Source organism: Chanodichthys erythropterus, chromosome 16 (assembly GCF_024489055.1).
Source record: "Chanodichthys erythropterus isolate Z2021 chromosome 16, ASM2448905v1, whole genome shotgun sequence".
Lineage (NCBI taxonomy): Eukaryota > Metazoa > Chordata > Actinopteri > Cypriniformes > Xenocyprididae > Chanodichthys > Chanodichthys erythropterus.
In genome coordinates this window covers 13,083,791-13,103,827 of record NC_090236.1, presented here as the reverse complement: position 1 = coordinate 13,103,827, position 20,037 = coordinate 13,083,791, and the positions used below count along the sequence as shown (strand labels likewise).

General features: G+C 35.1%; 2 protein-coding genes and 1 long non-coding RNA gene across 7 annotated transcripts in view; 1 reads left to right on the top strand and 2 right to left on the bottom strand.

Moving 5' to 3' along the window:
* Positions 1-2,624: 2,624 nt before the first annotated feature.
* tm6sf2a (transmembrane 6 superfamily member 2a) lies at positions 2,625-11,524 on the bottom strand. The gene is made up of 10 exons (XM_067363709.1): positions 11,229-11,524; positions 10,597-10,700; positions 8,497-8,594; positions 7,965-8,068; positions 6,747-6,829; positions 6,505-6,629; positions 6,152-6,253; positions 5,970-6,062; positions 5,769-5,888; positions 2,625-4,242 (listed from the first exon to the last, which is right to left on the bottom strand). The coding sequence occupies exons 1-10, from the start codon at positions 11,318-11,320 to the stop codon at positions 4,033-4,035; spliced, it is 1,131 nt and encodes a 376-aa protein (XP_067219810.1). The 5' UTR covers positions 11,321-11,524; the 3' UTR covers positions 2,625-4,032.
* Positions 11,525-14,321: 2,797 nt separating this feature from the next.
* The window catches only part of sbno2a (strawberry notch homolog 2a), a 33,704-nt gene continuing 27,988 nt past the window's right edge, over positions 14,322-20,037 (top strand). For 2 of the 5 annotated variants that reach the window (XM_067362106.1, XM_067362102.1), the window contains exons 1-4: positions 14,380-14,516; positions 15,232-15,409; positions 17,247-17,326; positions 19,446-19,533. In XM_067362106.1, coding sequence (XP_067218207.1) covers positions 15,290-15,409; positions 17,247-17,326; positions 19,446-19,533 — 288 coding nt within the window. In that variant the 5' untranslated portion in view covers positions 14,380-14,516; positions 15,232-15,289. Of the gene's footprint in view, positions 14,517-14,545; positions 14,690-15,231; positions 15,410-17,246; positions 17,327-19,445; positions 19,534-20,037 lie in introns of those variants that run through there. The other 3 variants (XM_067362103.1, XM_067362104.1, XM_067362105.1) reach the window with 3 other exon arrangements.
* LOC137002538 (uncharacterized) lies at positions 15,496-17,095 on the bottom strand. The gene is made up of 3 exons (XR_010891885.1): positions 16,960-17,095; positions 15,716-15,752; positions 15,496-15,587 (listed from the first exon to the last, which is right to left on the bottom strand). It is a non-coding gene; the product is annotated as an uncharacterized lncRNA (long non-coding RNA).

Sequence of the window (20,037 nt, the reverse complement as noted above, 5' to 3'; positions counted from 1 at the left end):
CGCGCTCCCTCAGCTGGACTGAGTGGCAAAAGAACCTGCTGCATGACTGGATTTAATAGGAGAAACTTTCCCTGCGTTCCAATGTCCATACTATCCATCCTAAATAGTATGTGAGATTAAAATAAGTGTGTCCCAAAGCATAGTATGTTGAAAAGAGTATGCCAAAAGTCCCCGGATGGTCTACTATTTCCGGTAGATTTTCGAAGTGTGGATCCGTGCACACTATAAAGGCTAATATTGCCCACAACCCATTGCGCATTGGACGAGGATTCATGGTGCGTTCAAGTCATGTCGGAAAGATCGTATTTACGAGCAGAACCGACATGAACGCCACCATAATGTCGTAAATACCAGTGGGAAGCTCGTAATTTTCTTTAAGCTCCGATCTGTACGAGTTGGGGGCGTGTCAGTCAGAAACATAGCGAAATACCACAATACCTGCAGGTATTTAGCAGTGACATTGTCAGGCTTTTCTATTTACAACGAAGTAAGCTGATTCCCAGCTAAAAATATGATAGCATCACAGTATAAAAATGTAATATGTAACAATAAAGTTTACAATGGCTTCATAAATGAATTAAAAAACATAAAAAAGCAACATACAACTAATGCACACAAGTGCTATTTTGTGTAATTCATTTAGAGAAGGCACACCGCCATTATACTCCGAGGAAAGTGACTTGAACGCACCTACCGTCGTACACACGACTTCCCACCTCGTAAATACGAACTTCCCAAGAGGACTTGAACGCACCATCAGTTCAGAACTACAAACACGAGTAAAAAGTGTTAAAAAACTACAAAACATGGCGGATACGCGCGATCGACGCTGAGAGATTTGAGTGACTAATAATCATTTTAACCTGATAGAAAATATATATTTAATGTTACCCGTGTTATTTTTCATCTGCAAATACCAATGTGGACTTTTATAAAGATCCGAATGGCCATTAACTTTTAAATGCATCATTATGCATAAATATGAGGACAGTTCTCCACATGAAAGACCCGCGACTGCAGATCAACGTGCTGCATTTCTCTCCGATACGGTAGGAAATTAACTAAATGAAATGTGGAGGATGTAAGATGATTGACAGGCCAGTTTACGGTGACAGGATGCGACAGAGAGAATTGACGCGATTGTCTGACGTGTTAGTATGTCCCAAAGCTTGTCTACTCTTTTGCTACACACTCAAAAGTAAGTACTTTTTGTTCACAGAAAGAGTACATACTTTTAGGGCGTAGTATAAGTAGGCGAATTGGAACGCAGCATGTGAAAAAGCGAGTAAAGCAAACGAATTACACTAAAGGTTGGAATTGAATGTGTTCCTTACAACTTGTCAAATAAACTTAATCCATGGATATTGACATGCAGCCAGGAGTCGTGTTTCCTGACATTTATATGTGCCTGATTTCGACGCTGGGGAAACACATAAAGCAGATCTGGCTGTGAATATTTTATATAACTACAATATAGGTAGGTTTAAATCCGCGTAATCACTTATATCAATGTTATATCGTCATATTGTCCAGCCCTATAGCCAGCGTTGTTTATTGAAATACACCCAATTATGCAGAATATAAGATGGAAAATATTTAATTGATGACTTGTCAACATAATATACAACAATACAATATATACGGTATGATTTTACCTCAAAATCCAACAATTTGACACAAAATGATAACTGCAAAACATGTTTCTCTGCCTGGAGTCCAGCTTTTTCTGTGAATTTCAGTGATCCATTTGCTTATTTTTTTCTGTAGCTTTCTGCAGTTTTTAAATATATGCCTCGGGTTTTGTGTCAAAGCTATTTGTACAGTCAGTCGCAAAGCTCTTTCCCGTTTTGGATGTGTTTTTCGCGACATTCATGCTGAAAACCAATGCTGCCGCTCAGTCTTTTGCCACTCAGTGGGCGCGACCGCAGTCGTAACGGTCGACGGTGACGTCACGTGCATACCCTCTATACACACAAATCAAACTAGTAACTAATGAGGGCGATAATGACACACAGGTGAAAGAAATGACTAATTAAACAGAATGAGGAAAACTAGGTCAAACTTAAGGAAGACAACAGAGAACATGTAACATATTAGTAATGCAGCATTATTTTTAATGGCTGAGATATGTAAAGTCTGTTTGAAACAGAAGTTGCACTGGTCTTTTGTTCCCTATTGTGACGTATAGCCTAGTGAAACGGCTTTGCAAACAAGAACAAATGTAGGGCAGGGCTTGATTTTGATTGGATGGTTGTGGTTTGCTATTGGTGGATCTCATGTGAGTGACAGATTGCCCCGCCCTCATCATCAGAGGAGGGAGGGGAAGTTATTTTAATTAAGGATTACAATGAATTAAATAATAATGATAATTTGCATTGCTATTTATAACAAATACTGCAATATTCCATAAAATTTTTGATATCAAGGTGATTTTAATTCAATTTCTCTTCATGCAGGAACATTGAAGATAGGGTGATGTAATCAGTTCATTCTACACTCTCACACGCTTCATTCATCTGATGGTAAGCGGGTAGGAGGTCACTGGACCAGCGATGCTGCACTGGTCCCGATGATGTCATCAGCGCTGCAGAGCAAAGGTCAGAGATTTGATAGGACGAGGCAAAGAAATGTGATAGTTCCGTTCATGATATCTTTAAATTAATCATTCGACTTCTAGTTTGACAGTGTTGCAACACTATAAATATCTCTCCACCCTGAACCCGTGCCCCGGCGTTCCCTTTGGAGCCTAACGCAAAGAATAATAAACAGCGAATTTCACAAGACGAGAGATATGAGGGTTCATGACACCACTGACAAATCATCGCACCACAGAAAAGTTGGGAAAACACTATATGATATAAAAACAGATATCAAATAAAACATTTGGTTGAATCTGTGGGTCATATTTTGACATTTGATAAAGTAACTGAATTTTTGATGATTTATTAAAGACAATATTATTGACCATTGTATCCCTTCATCTCACACTAAAACAGTCAAATGTGCCCTGGATGAGCTTTTGTGAGATCAGGATCTGTTTTAAATCATTTAAAAAAATTATTTACAGCAAGAAAGTACTGCTTAAAACACACACACACACACACAGACATGATCAGGACACACCCATCAAACGTCTCTGAGAATGAAGTAAAGCAGTCCAGAGTCCAGATTTATTGAGATTTCACCAACTGACCCCAGATAAACTTGGCAGAGATCAGTAGTTTGAACTCTTTCACACAAATGAGGCATTAAGAAGCTGCAAAACACCATGTAAAAAAAGAAAAACAGATGACTTTACATTCTTTCTAGGGATGCATATCAACGTTTTGGTCAATTATTTTGTCATGGCCAGTAATAATCTTTTAAATCCATACCATTTGTTCACGCACAGTGCCATGCTTATAATAAAATAAATAAAATCATGCATCTGTCATTCTAAATCACACTGATACTGACGATAAAAACACAGCTGTGATTATTTTCATGTTATGACTGAAAACTTTTTATAATCTAGCAAAGAAAAAAAATGTAATGCTTGAATTGGAAAAAATAAGCCCAATACTTGTATCTGCTCATAACAGAACTTTGGCTATCAAAGTAATGAACAAACGTTCTTACAGTAACACTAATAGAATGTTCATCTGGTCTTTACAGCGTTCTAAAAACAGAAACATTGTTTATGGAACTTTATCTGAAACATTTTAGTTTTTTTAAATGTTACTACTTGTTTCGGAATGTTCAGAGAACATTCAAAAGTAACATTTCCATAATGTTTGAAGAATGATCAAATGGAATGTTCTTATAAAACATTTTTAAAACATTTAAAAACTGGACGTTTTGAACGTTCTGAAATAACGTTATTTTTGTTGGCTGGAATCAGACTGATAGGCTTTAAAAAGACACAGATATAGATGCAGTCACTGATACTTTTACAGATAATTCAGGGAGGTTTCAGCTGGTCTCTCTTCTGAAACTCGCCCAATTCAAGCTTCACTATCCTCACACGTTCTTGCGTGTGAATTGTTCGTGATTCTAACTCTTCTTCTTGCCGTTGCTGGCTTGTTCCTGAGGAACGTTCTTCATGAAGAAGGCCTGATCCAGGTAGCAGCGAACGGCGAGCAGGACGGGCACGGCCGCGTACAGCAGGTTCAGCGTGACGACCAGCCGCCACTCGTCTCTGGGGATCCGGTAGGTGAACGATGTGCGAGAGTGAACGGACGCTCCGAGGTGAGTCCACTGAGTCTGTGGAGAGATGTAAGAACATGTGCTTTTAAACAGTGAGAATATCGACATTAACTAATATTAGATTGCAGTTTCATTGTGAAAAGTTTTATTCAGACAGTTTAGATTTATAATGGGCCATCATATCAGTTATAACAAAAATAATTATTGGTTGTATCTGCAAAATCATTCATCTTAATTCATTTATTCAACACATTTTTCTCTGATGCATAAGGCTATTTTTCAAACTAAATTTTTTAAAAAACGACAATGATAATTGTTAAATTATTAAAACTATTCAATTAATAAAACTAAAACTAAATTCTCACATAAAGTTCATCTCAGTTTTATTTTAATATTATTTATATAATTATTAATAATGATAATAATTATTATGATTTCATTATATTAATTATAATATTAACGTTCATCTCAGTGTTATTTAGAACTATTTTAATAATAATAATTATTATTATTTTTATTTTTATTATTATTAATATTAAAGTTCACCTCAGGGTTATTTAGAATTATTTTAATAATAATAATTATTATTATTTTTATTATTATTAATATTAAAGTTCACCTCAGTGTTATTTAGAATTATTTTAATAATAATAATAATACTTATTATTTTTATTATTATTAATATTAAAGTGAATCTCTGAGTTATTTTAGTATTATTTATATAATTATTAATAATCATTATTATTATATTAATATAATTATATATAAATAAATAAATATAATTATATAAATATAATATAATATAAAATAAATATATATAATTATATAAATATAATTATAATATTAAAGTTCATCTCAGTGTTATTTAGTACTATTTTAATCATAATAATAATAATTATTATTATTATTATTAAAATTAAACTTCATCTCAGTGTTATTTTAGTAATATTTATATAATTATTAATAACAATAATTATTATTGATTTTATTATATTAAATATAATATTAAAGTTCATCTCAGTGTTATTTAGAATTATTTTAATAATAATTATTATTATTATTTTTATTATTATTATTAATATTAAAGTTCACCTCAGAGTTATTTTAGTATTATTTATATAATTATTAATAATCATTATTGTTATGATTTTATTATATTAATTATAATATTAAAGTTCATCTCAGTGTTAAGTAATATTTATATAATTATTAATAATAATAATAATTATTATTATGATTTTATTATATTAATTATAATATTAAAGTTAATCTCGGTGTCATTTAGTATTATTTTAATAATAATTATTATTATTATTTTTATTGTTATTAAAATTAAAGTTCATTGCAGTCTTATTTTAGTATTATTTATATACCATTAGTATTTATTAATTCACTTTTATTCTTATATTTTCAGTTTTCATTTTAATTTGAGTTTAATTTTTAGTATTTTGTATGTGCTTTTGTTTTTAGATTGCAAGGCAACATTTGTTTTTCATCTAATATTTATATTTGATTTAACTGCAGCTTTATTTCAATTTTAGTTGTAGTTTTAGTTGTACCAGCACTGGTTCCTGTATATTTACCTGAGCGACAGCTCCTGCGAGGAACAGTGTCCAGTCCAACATCCACGTGCATCCAGGAGTGTAAAGCCCATAAACACACGCGGTCAAGAGCGGTAAAACATAGAACATTGACACCAGCATCTACGAGGACATGGAAAATGTGATGATTCATCTCATGATGCATCTCAAATCATGCGAAAGTCCTAAAGCCGCTGAACTCACCATGACTTTTGGAAAGCCGACGCTGTCTTTCATGTACGGCTCAGACTGGTAGATGTAGGAAAAACAAGAATCCAGAGAGCATTCAAGAATAACCTGTTGAAGATAAAAAAGAAAGGAACAGAATGAGTAACGGAAGAGCTGGATGGATACACAGACCCACGGATGGATGTGCAGATACTCACAAACCCTCTGAACGCAGTGAATATGATGGTCCCTAAGAGGCCGAGTGTGAGCAGCAGGTCTGCGGGACGAGAAAACAGCGCTTTCTTCTGCTCGACCTCCACCTACAGACGAGAAGAAACTCATGTAGTGCTTCTACTTCAGTAGAGACAGTGTGTTTGCCTCAAGGCACATAGACGGGTTTAAATTTGTGCTGCACTACTGGATTTGTAAATGAGTATTTACAAGCCAAAACATTTGATTCAAGATAATTTGACCTTTTATCCTCGGTTTGATCTTACAGTAGATGATTAAATCAATCCAGCTGATGTGATGTGAATATTAATGTTTCTGACATCATCATCTAGAACTTCACCTTGTCAGCAGGAATGATTGACAGCTCTCTCGGCCTGTTGAAAAGCTTCGCCGCCGCCCATATGGGTAAAACCAAAAAAGCCGCGTTTCTCCAGAAAGCAGGGAGGATTTTCTTTCCAAATTTACCTAAAACACAAAAACAAAGACATCAATATGCAGCTGAGTTTGACCCAATAGATTACAGAAGGTTTTAACAATAAACACAAACTTTATGTTCGAATTCAGAGTAAAGAAGCGTCTCACCTACTACAATGCCTGGGATGAAGACGATCTGACTGGCGATCATCGATCCGGCCCATACGAGAGCCATACTGCGAAACGACTTCCTGTATGAAGAGAGACCAACACCACCATCTCAAACACTACCGCTTTTGATATAAATGTGTATCTGGTTGTTGTTGCATTATTGAGTGACAGGCCGTCTGTAAGAAGTTACAGACCAATATATTGACCATGCTAAATAATCAATTTATAATAATCAATAATAAATATATATTAATATATAACATTTTAATATTAACAATTTCATAAATATAATTGTTTCATTAATTATTATTATTAATATGCATATATAAAAATATGTTAATGTTAGGTGCAATTAATCGCAATTAATTACAGAAAAATGTGCAATTAAGTTATTTTTAATCGACTATAAGCACTATGTGTGTATATATATATATATATATATATATATATATATATATATATATATATATATATTACAATAATTGATTACATACATACAATAATTAAATAATTTATGTACATATATATATATATATATATACACATTATTTAATTAATTATAAATAGTTATACAATAGTATATACGATATACAGTAGATATATTATTTCTTTAAATAAAAAAATATATTTTATATAGTAATGTAGAAATATTATATTCTAATATTATATTATTATAAAATTAATAGGACTTTTGTGAATATTAATTAATGATTATAATAATTAATATTCATATATATTAATATTTTTAAATGTGAGTCAATCATCTGAAATATTGCTTAATTATCATTACATAAATAAGTGTAAAATATGTATTATTTTATATGGTTTATATTCAATACACTAATATTACTTCATATTATATCATATTTATTTTAATTGTTATAATTAATATAATAATTATAATGTATTAATATAATTTCAAACATACATGTGTGTATACATTTTCACGTGGCCCGTCACACTATACACACACACAATTTTTAATATATGTATTTATATATAATAAAACACATTTATATTATTAATATTAATTAATATAATGCGAGCTGCATGCATAATATTTATAGAAAAATTAGCAAAATCCATTAAAACTGGAAATGGCGTGTCACTGTGCAGGAAAACATCCCAAAAGTATTTCATATCAACTGCCCTCATCAGCACAAGCCACAATTGTATTGACACTCTGCTGTGTGTTTATCTGATGATCACTCTTACCCTGCGGTCAGACGGTGGATCATGATGAGGAGCAGACCGTAGTGAACCACTCCGTCCCAGTAGCTCATCATGATGCAGTGGGCTGAGCTCAGGTACGGCTCCACCTTCAACACATGATGTGAGAGGAGGGATTCAGTGTGTGTGTGTGTGTGTGTGTGTGTGTGTGTGTGTGCTCGTCCTTCATAAGAACTGAGAGCGTTTGCTTTTTCAATCTAAGAGTGATCCCTCTTTCAGTTGCACAACAGAGGAGCTTCATTAATCCGACAAAACATGATTAATCATCATCATTATCATTAATAATAGTCTGTTTCACTTCATTTACCTCCATTTTTAAGAATCTGAGGTAAAAATAGAGCATTTTGTGAAATATTTGGAGACAATTTTTGCTATTATGACAACATGTTTATGTGTAATTCATATTAGAAAATCAATTGCATTACCAAAAACTACATTGATTATTTCCATGATCTGATATCACATCATGTTTGCTGCCTGAATTCAAGTTCACTTCGATGTGTGTGTGTGTTCTGACCTTGCTTATATAAAAGTCCATAAAGCCTCTGATGAATCCATCCTGCTGCAGAGCATTGGTGATGCCGACAACAGAAGTGAAGGAAAACACTGCGAACACTGAAACACACACAGATTGGAAACATCAGCACGTTCGGCTCTACATCTCTCACTCTGATCTCGTTTATCTCTCCCCCTCTCCATCCTTTAGCCTCTGTCTGGCTTTCACTTTCTTTTCCTCGCCAACTATTGATTTCTCTCCCAAACAGCAGAGCTAATGATGGCTCACGGTTGTCCAGGTGAAGGAGGAATTCGATCATGCGGCCCTCAGACTAGAGTTTCCTCATTCCCAAGTGGACAAGTCGACTCGCTTTTGGATTCAAAGCGCTGGCAGCCGGACAAATAAAGGCTTGAGAAACTTTAGAGAAGCTGAGATCACTCAAGGATTGATCACAGCGGGCTGATTTAGTGGCTGTCCACCAACTCACTGACAGCGACACGACCCACATGAAAATGTTTTGCTCTGGGAACGCTCTTCAGAGACAGAAACATATCGAGAACTCAATAAACATAAGGTCAACTTTGTCTGCAAATCTTAAAATTAGTGAAAGATCCTTTCCATCTAAACTGGTTGTAGCAGAACCAAAACAATGTTCTTCCGCAAAATGCATGCAGTTTTGTTTTTTTACCACTAGAGTGCCAAAAGTTACATAGAGTATCTTTAAATTGCACCTTTTTTGTCATATAGTTCTTTAAAATTGAGTTTAAAACCATAGAGTTCTGTATATAAAACACCATTGAACCTTGTTACTTGCCATTTCTTTGTGATTATTTGTGAAATTTACTAGTAATGTCCAGTGAAAGCTTTTCTACACCTATCGTATCCATTGGCGTTCTTATTATTATTCTTTGTCAGTTTCTTCTTTTTCTTCTTCTTCCGCTCTTGAGTCTATGGCAGCCCATAGAACCATATGGTAAAAAGTTGTGAAATTTGGCACACAGATAGAGGTCAGACCTAACATTAACCACACAGATTTTGGAATCTCTAACTCAATCCCTCTAGCGCCACCATCCTATGACATTTTCTGTCATGAAAATTTTTCCACCATTTTTAATTTTCCCGAAAACATACTTTTTTTAACTCCACCTAGGCCGTTGCTCCAATTTTCACAAAAATTTAAGCAGATCATCTTCAGACCATGCCGACAAAAAGTTATGGAATTCAAGTCAATTCGTTAAACCATTCTCGAATAACATGCAAACGAATTTTACGTAGCACTTGCATAAATATAGGCGTAAGGCTGTATCTCCTCAATGCGTTATCATTTTCAGACCAAACTTGGTCCATATCATCATAAGCATGACCTGAGGTTACATGCTGCATTTGGGCGCAGCGCCACCTACTGGTCCGGAGATATGCAAAAAAAAAAGTCTATTTTTGCTTATAACTCCTGATTGGTTTGCCCAAAGTTAGATTCAGGGTGACATGCCAAGTCGAATTTTCCCGTATCGTTATGAAACTAGGTATGGGTCATCAGCACTATGCCCTGAAGGAGCCTGAGAAGTTTCAAGCCAGCGCCACCTAGTGTTAAAAATCAAATATTCAAATGCTTATAACTTTGGGTTTGGTCAACTTATTTTCACAAGTCATCTCCTTAGACTCTCCAAACAACATGGTTTGCGCAACATGGTGATTTGGTGTTAAAACAACTTTCACCAATACCTACAAAAGCGTTAGTCCGATCAAGACGAAACCAGCTTAGGAAATTCGAAAACATAGATCGTTGGCTATACTCTAATGGCCAAATGTCAAAATATTCATAGAAGGTGGCAAAAAAAGGCAAACAAAGTTTTCCTTGGGTCATTTTTTTCTGTTCTCATAGATATATATGTCTATAACTCCAAAGCAAAATGAGATTTTCACCAAATTTGATGGTATGGGCTCACTCTGAGGACACATAAAAAAAAAATGGTGCATGGTTTATTATGCTCTTTGTGCTCGGACCCGATAATTTTCAGTGTGTTTGGAGAACATAACTGAGATATTAATGAGATCCCATTTGTTTTCTTTCAATTAGGGGAATTTTTGCTCATCATCTTCATCTGTCAGTATTGGACTTACCATAAAAGAGAGGGTCGGTAGATTTTCTACTCTTGACACTGAGGTTTGCCAGGAGGAATAGTGTTGTAAGAACTGTGATGCCTATAGCCAATATAACCTGTGGACTGAATGAGAAAACATGTTGTTGAAACGTCATAAATGATTATCAGAGGATTGTTTTTATCTTGCATGATCAATGAGGTCATATTTCACCCTTAAAAAACAAGTTATCATTTGCATAAAGAAAATGAAGCATACTTTAAGACCACGTGTAATTCTCATTACTGTCAAAGCTCATTTCTATTAAATTCTTATGATTGTATTGCACATAAAATGCTGCAATAAATGCATAATTTAAAATAGTACAACATATGTAATGTAATAAATACAGATATAGTTAATGAATATAAAAGAGATTCACCAATGAATTGCATTAAACAACGTCAGCTCAGTGATCATATCACCTCAGAATGAAGTATGAAATAGAAGTTGGTTGCCCTCTTTTGGCAAAACGAGGCAGGTAAAACCTCATAAAACGTTTTAAAAGTTACACTTGATCTTGTAAAACAAAAACGAGTTTACATTGCTTAATCTCAATGCAAACTTCCTTAACATGCACTGTTGTAAAATAATGGCATAAGATGCAAACTTACTCTTGTAAGATGGACACATGATTGATTGTGTAGAGAATAAAAGGTGCTGTCAGAGACAGAAGAAAAACACTGATCTCTGGAGGAAAATCCATTTGAGAAATCAGGAATCCACACAAATATAAAAATATGCTTCAGCTCTGTCTAGCACAAATATACAGGCATATAAATAGCTATTAATATAAATATCTAGAAACTGAAATAACACATCATGTCTTGATTTCCCTGAGGTTTCCAGTGTAAAGGCGGCTCTGTCTGTGTGTGTCCTGTAGTTTACTCAGCACTGATGATGATGGAATCAACATGAAATCAGTTCAAACCCTCCAAAGTCCATGGACTATGAACTATTACCACCCAGAGTTGAAAGAAAAAGTCCCATCAATAAACCTCCATATGGAGGCGCAACCACTCAGCAGAGACAAATGTGTTCTAAGAACATTTTTCTAATGTTCCAATTAAGTTACGAAACATTCCATTAGACCATTTTGCAAACATTATTGGAATGTTACTTTTGAATGTTCTCTGAACGTTCTGAAACAAGTAGTAACATTCTAAAAATTGGCACACAGTGTACAGCATAAATGAGTACACCCCCTCTGAAACTTCTGAAAGTCAGAAATTACTCAATTACTAGAAGACATGTTAGGGTTCTTTAGAGATATAATGTTCCAGGAAGTCTGCTTAAACAATTACCAAAGAAGCATGTCAAAATTATTCATAAAAATAAGATTTTCTTATCAAGGTGATAAAATGTTGTGTAGCAAAAATGAGTACACCCTCCTAAAAGTTACTAAATAAAACGCTTTTGAGTCTATGGCAGCCCATAGAACCATATGGTGAAAATTTGTGAAATTTGGCACACAGATAGAGGTCAGACCTAACATTAACCACACCGATTTTGGAATCTCTAACTCAATCCCTCTAGCGCCACCATCCTATGACATTTTTTATCATATTCAGACCTCACTTGGTCCATATCATCATAAGCATGACCTGAGGTTACATGCTGCATTTTGGTGCAGCGCCACCTACTGGTCCGGAGATATCTTTAGGAGACTTATTTCTTAGCACAAAAGAGGACAGTGATACAAGAGAATTACCAAATCATTGTTTTAAGTGTGAAAATATAGCAAAAGTAACACAGAAATTCAAAAACTATGGACTTGTGACAATAATCAGGCCTTCATTTTAAGCTTTCGTTTAGTGATGAGGGATTTTTTTTTTGCTAGACAAAGAGCAGGAGAAACACAGAGTGTCTCAGAGCCAGCAAAAGCTATGAAAAGAGTGTTTATCTCATAGAGTGCAGAAATGACATGCATGGGGGTTGTTCTCATTGAAACTACCTACTGTAGCCAAAGCACAATAAAGTCAGCCATTTCCAAAGCCCATATTTACAAAATATAGATTCTGGGAATCAATACTCTGGTCTCATGAGACCAAATCAATCATTTTGGATCTAACAGCATCCAAAATGTTCTGGTGTTGCTAGAGGAGGAGTACAGTGAGAAGTGCCTGGTTCCCACAGTAAAGTTCAGTGATAGTAAAGCTCTTAAGGCCGGAACACACCAAGCCGACGGCGACGAACTAGTGGCGACGAAAGCAGACTGCGGGGTCGGCTGGCGTCGGCTGGCGTCGGCAGCGTCTGGGTCCAAAGTTGCCCTGACACACCAAGCCGACGTTCGACAGCCGACGGCCAAATAGCACGTCCGTTCTGCGCCTGCGTGAGATGAAATGCCTTTCCATGCCAGCAGGTGGCAGTAGTTTGTGTTCGTTGCTATGGTTCGTTGCTAGGGAGACCGGAAGAGCTACAGGGATACAAAACATAAACAAAGGTGCATGAAAAACCAGTTCTCGCTCATCACATACGGATTCGTGTTATTTCAAAAATGTCCGACACGTTGCAAATGGCACTGGCTTTGTCAGCCCTTGGTCTTTTGCTTGTGGAAGAGGAAAAGAAGAAGCGGATGAGAAAAATACGGAGAAAGCGCACTAAATGGGTGAAACCATGGATACTCCAGAGACAGGCCCAAGGTGCTTTCCCGAACCTGTGTCGAGAGCTCGAGTTACAGGAAACTTGTGGTTTTAAAAATTTCGCTCGGCTTTTTCCCACTCAATTTCACATGTTAAAAGAACTTATTAGTCCAATCATACAGAGAACAAACACGAACTACCGGGATTATATTATATAGGGATGTATGAGTGCTGAAGGTGTGAGGGAGTTGTGCTTTATCAATGCTGTCATGAATTCCCACACCACTGTGTAATTTAATACACAAACTTGTAACAGAAGATGTTACCTTCATTCCCTGCATTGTTGGGCATTATTTCAACATGACAATGAGGATATGCATTCACCCAAGGTGAAAAACAATCTTTGCACTCAATCTTTACACTCTTGGGCACCTGTGAGGGATTCTGTAGAGACAATTTGAGGAACACTCCCCATTAAAGATCAGGGCATTTAAGGAGCTCATCATCCAGGAGTTCAACAGGACAGATGTGACGTAGTCATGAACTTGCCAAGAAGGGTATATTCAAAATGATGGAGGGCATACTAAGTGCTACAATATTATACATTTGTTGAATTAAATCTAGGGTGTACTAATTTCTGCAATGCTTAATTTAAACAAAATTGGCTAATTTACTTATTTTATGGCTATTAATGACATATATTTCTCAGATTTGATTATGTATATGTTTAATGCATTTTAGTTTTGCCATCTTTCCATGAATTGTATTAGTGATTATAAAGAAAATACATCTTTTGTATGTGTTCAGAGGGGGCGCACTCATTTATGCTGTGCACTGTACATTGCACAACTAGGTGCTAAAAAGTTTAAGGCTCAGAAGAGACCTTGCAATAACTGAATATTACTTCACCATAGTAATATTAATAAAATTGAGTTTTTACTTAGATTGGTGGGTTTAAAGATTCTAAAATCATCATATTATAACATCATATCATATTATAAACATCAACATATTATATATATTTATAAACAATGGAAAAAGTAAACCAAATGAGTTTTCTAATCCACAAAAATCGTAAATTAATCGTGTTCCTGTCGCGCGCGCGCGTTCTGGACCGGCCATGACGTCAGCGGAAGAGTCCTCCTTCTTTTAGAACAAGATGGCGACGTCGACCAGGAAGTAGGTAAACAACCGTACAGGGGTAGAAAAATATGGATTAACCCCTCCAATACACCCTTACCGATCAAGAAAAACCCAGATTGAGTGGTCGTTAGTGCTCGTGGAGGGGGTTCGAGGAAAGGGGGGTTTAATTAACGCGCGGTGAGTGAGTTTTCTCTGAGGTTAGCATGTTAGCACGAATCAAACAATAGCGCTCCATTGAGTCAATCAGAAAAAACACACAGACAGCTGATAAATTCGTGAATAAATCAATTAAGTTAATCTACAGTAATCAATATGAGCTGGGAATCATATAAAAGTGACGTGCTTTATAGGTCAGTGCTGTTTGGTTGATACTTTTGAGGTTGACAGACGCTCAGACAGATTATTTTATGATAATCTTATATATATTTTAATATTTTAAGTTTGATATCATCTGTTTATTAAGGGTGAATGTCTAACAGGTTGTTCTAAAATGGTAAGAATAAAGCTGAGACATACTTACAGTGTAATCCCTTCAAACTGTCACATAGGCAAGGCCTCTATCACATTTAATATAATAACCCAAATCTGTCTCTTATTCTGTTTATTCATATATCTACATGTTGTCTTTTATCTGTAATAAACTGTTTGTATCCTCAGATGATAATGTGGTTAATGTACATTTTTCAGTTAAAACAGTAGATGATAATAATTTATTAATGGAAACGCATGCATTTAATAAGAAAAATGCAAAATAAAAGCCTTTTCTATGTAGTAATTTTATTATTTCTAGTAATCACTTCTAAATTAGTAGTTGGTCAAGTAAATCTGGAGGGTTCAGGTAATCAGTATTATTACCCTGACTGATCTCTCTCTTTCTCTTTCCCTCTCTCAGAGATGGCTGAAGAACGACAGGGGGTTTGACTCGTAACCATGTTTCTGCTCGGAGCCTGATGCCCATTCTTGCCACGTCTGTTGTCATGGACACGGAGGACTATCTGCACCCTGAGGACCCTCAGCTGGGGAGCCCGAAGTTCATTGCTCCCAGTCCTCCTCTCCCAAGTTCCATAGAGGTACATACTACACCACACACATTTTACATTGTAAATTTTACACTTTTTTTATTGTAAATGTCATGGTTACCCCTATACAAAGAGTCCCAGGCTAAAGGTCTGCACATGTTTGAACTTGAGACCCTGTGTGTATCGGCCTATTGTTTAAGAATAGACGATGATCAGGGCTGATTATATCCTGTCAATCAAAAGTAGGAAGAAAAACGTGTCAGACTGCAACTCATTCTGTGTGTGAAGAAAATGTATCTTGTTGATTTTAAAGGGCTAGTTCACCCAAAAATGAAATTTCTGTCATTTATTACTCACCCTCATGCTGTTCAACACCCGTAAGGCCTTCATTAATCTTTAGAACACAAATTAAGATATTTTTGATGAAATCCGATGGCTCAGTGAGGCCTTCATAGCCAGCAATGACATTTCCTCTCTCAAGATCCATTAATGTACTAAAAATATATTTAAATCAGCTCACGTGAGTACAGTGGTTCAATATTAATATTATAAAGCGATGAGAATATTTTTGGTGCACCAAAAAAAAAAAAAAAACGATTTCAAAACATTGCTTCAGGAAGCTTCGGAGCATTATAAATCAGCATGTTCAGGGCGCCAAAGTCACGTGATTTCAGCAGTTTGGTGGTTTGACACGCGATCCAAATCACTGATTCGACACAAAAGATTCATAATGCGCTGAAGCTTCCTGAAGCAGTGTTTTGAAATCTACCATCACTATATAAGTCGAATGGCAGGGGAGAGACGAATTTGTTGAATAAAGTCGTTATTTTTGTTTGTTTTTGCGCACAAAAAAGTGTTCTCATTGCTTCATAACATTTATAGCGTGCCTCGGAAACAATAATTGCAAAGATCTTTGTTACTTGTGATAAGAAAGTCTCAGCTTTGAAATTCTGTCCATATTATCACAAAATTCAAACAATACACTCTTTGACGCTCTTAAATGTGACGTGACAGATTGCTATAGCAGCACCTCTTTTCTTCCTCTTTAATACAAGTTATTGCATGAAAAAACATGCATGAACATCAGAAGGTATGTTGAAAGGTACAGTACATCTTACCGAAATGTATCATAATCAATCGCTCAATGTTTCAAATGTGGAAAGACTTCAATAAAACAGCTTGAGAATAATGTAACTTAATGTTGCATTTACCTCAGGAAAGTAATCCAGTGTTCATAATTCATTAGCTATAAAAACACCAGAGAGGAGTTTATTTAGTGTTAAATATATATGTATGTTTGAATAAGTTTGTCATGAAGACCAGTGTTTATGAAAACTATCCATATATATATATATAATATGTATGTATATGTTTCATTATCTAAGCCCAGTACAAATTAAAAAGTTACACATTAACAGTTCTCCTAATCCTGTCAGGCTCGGGTTTGGAAGCGTATTGAACTCAATATACAAGCCTGTCAGGTGTCTAATTGCTGCTGCAATTTCTAATGTCATAGTCTTTATGTCATTTTTCCTTGATCTGATAAAATCTGCAGTTTTAAACTGTCTTCTTCCTAACTATTACTCTAGTTGGTCTTGTACCTTATCCAGTATGGGGCGGACATGGAGTGCGTTGGTAGCCAGTGGTAATCATCTTTCTAGAAACGGTTGCCTCACATCACCTGGTTTACGGTTGTTTATTTAGTGAACTGTTAGTTTTCACTGTGTATGTGCACGGTTTATGCTGGGTCTCACCATGTGTAGATGAGTCATTAGTTCATCAGCACTGCCAGTAAATATTTGGGTTAATGGGTAGTATCTCTGCTGAACAGTGTTTCCAAAAGGCCACTTCCTGTGTCAAATGTGCTGTTTGTTTCCTGTTTCCCCAGAATCAGCTGTATCCGTCTAACTCATGGGCGTACTCACAGCAAACTCAATACAACCAGCACTATCCTATGCAATCTGGGAGGTGAGTCGCGTACACTGTACGCGTACAAAGCATTGTAACTAGGGCTGTCACGATTCCTTGGTTAAATTCGATTTAAAAAACAAAACAAAAAAAAAAAATCCTTGATTGCAATTTGCCTGTGTCGATTAACTGGCAAAATACCGGAAGTGGCGCATTCAATGTACAAGAATCCATGAACCGCATTATTAGAGTCTGACGCGCTTTGTGTTTCATGCAAAGTATTGCACTGTTATCATTTCAATGCGTGTAGCGTGTCTCAGCAGCTCACTTAACAAACTCCACCTCTGCATATGCTACGAAATTGAGTTTATAACGTTCATTTGAGAATGCAACATGAGCTATTTCACTATATTTGAAGAGTTTGGTTCCAAAACGCGATAAACGCCATTTTCAGAAAAATTGAGTTTCTGCCAAAATCAGTATTGTATCTGGTCGGTATTGAAAAGTCATTTATTAATTTTGTGCAAAATGCGATATCCGTCATGTTATTCTGTCATGTTTTCTCGCTTTCTTTCCAAAACGCGACAAACGCCAGTCTCCTTTTTCTGCAGAACGCGATATATCCGCTCAACCAATCACATCGCACCATTCCACCCAATGTAAACATTAAAGGCTTTTTTAAAAAACGTTTTTTAATACCAATGTATTTGGCAAATGCGTTTATTTAACCGTGCGGTGGCGCCAGATACTCGTTAATCGCTAATGACAAATGATTTATGACATTAACATGACCCGTTAATTTCATTTTGGGAGCGACGGCTGAATGTAGCCTATTTTTAGTAAAATGTCTGTATATAAGATAAATATTGGCAAATTTTAGACTCTGTCATATATGTGAATCAACTTACTTTATGTATTTTCAATTTGAAAAATAATTTTTATATTGATGGATTTATTGCATTTTGGGAAAAAAAATTACGTTTTTATAATAAACTTTTTAAAATCATAATGTAGATTTGAATTTTTAATGTTTTTATAACCAAAAGATGCTATGTGAAAGTTTGAAACAGAAAATAGTGGTTTTTATCTTGCCACACCTTTTTACTCAAATTAATCAAAATGAAGTTATTGCGTTTTGGAACCAAACTCTTCATTTGTAACAAATCACTTATAAACCTGCGCCAACACAGGAGAATACATCAGTAGGTTTCTAAATATGCAAACTGTTGTTCATCACAATTTCAAAATAAAAGTTTAAATCCTAGCTTTGAGTTTGCATGTCTTGTTCAGGAAATTACAGTGGCTGTAGCATTTCTAGATATTAAAGATTAAGTGGACATTAAATTAAATGTTATTTGGCCAATATTAAACAAGGATTTTATCATTCTGTAAAGTGTAACAACAACAACAATCTCCAGGCCGTTGGCGCCCTCTGCAGGCATTTGCTGTAATATGTGATGTACATAAGTTAATTGTTTATATTATGTATGTTACATTATGTATTTAACAGTTGTTTGATAAAACCATATGATTACTAGCTTGATTTGAACCATTATTATTGCCTTATTGTTATTATACCTTTGAATTTAAGTCATTTTAATGGTTATTGTTCACTTGGGTCTATTTTTATTACCACAAAAAAATCTAGATTAATCGTCAAAATAATTGACCGATTATTCGATTACCAAAAAAATCATTAGTAACACCCCTCATTTTAATGGAGTTGTGAGTTTGTGAATTGTGCATTATATTTTAATAATAATATATTGATAATAAATAGTCAGCACATTTTTTTTAAATTCTCACTGACTGCATGCACAATTAACATCCAGCTTAATCTGTCGTTCAATTCACAAATTAATTGGTTTAGTGAAGATCGTAGACTGAATCAGTCGAACAACTTACTGAATCGACTCAAACCTTTAACTGTCTCTTTCATATATTCAGTGCTGTTTCCAAATATAATATTGTGGTGCATTCTGATGTATTGAATGTGACATATGTACTTTATCGTGAGTTAGTAGATTCAATGTGTATTTAAAGATATAAACCTGGTGGTGCTGTTAAATATATCAGCACTCTGAATTGATCTTTATTTATAGGAGTATTTAAATTAGTATTTTGAAGATATTCTGCTCTCTGTGTGATTGTTCTTGATGTTTCTCCATTGATTTATTAGGCAGCTCCAGCCGAACCCGTCCTCTGTGAATCTGGACCTGTCTGACATAGACTTTCATGACCTCGTACGGAACGGAGACTTCTCCCAGGTACGAGCAGAACCCGTCTTTTCTTGTTTCCAGAACCATTGAGTTCAGGCCAGACTTGAACCTGCATCTCAGGATCACTATTGTGCTTTGACCATTTTTTTTTTTTTTTTTTTTTTTTATGAATAGCTTTGCCTGTGGGAAAATGGATTAATCTCAAACCTACAGCTGAACAAAGCAGTTCTGTTGAACATGAACGTGTGATTAACAAAAAAGATTTACTCCATCATTATAGCAGCTGCAGTTCTTGCATGTGGGATAAAAGCGCAGGTTTGAATAGCTGAAAATGCAAAACCCCCCACATTTTTTGGTTAGTTTTAGCTAATTATAATATGGAAGCTTGTTTCCGCCACTAAATAAAAAAATTAAAAAGGTACTTGACTTTTTACCTCACAATTCTGACTTTTTTTCTTTGCAATTCTGACTTTATAGCTGACTTTATAAAGTCACAACTGCAAGTTATAAAGTCAGAATTGCGAGATATATAGTAAGAATTGCGAGATATAA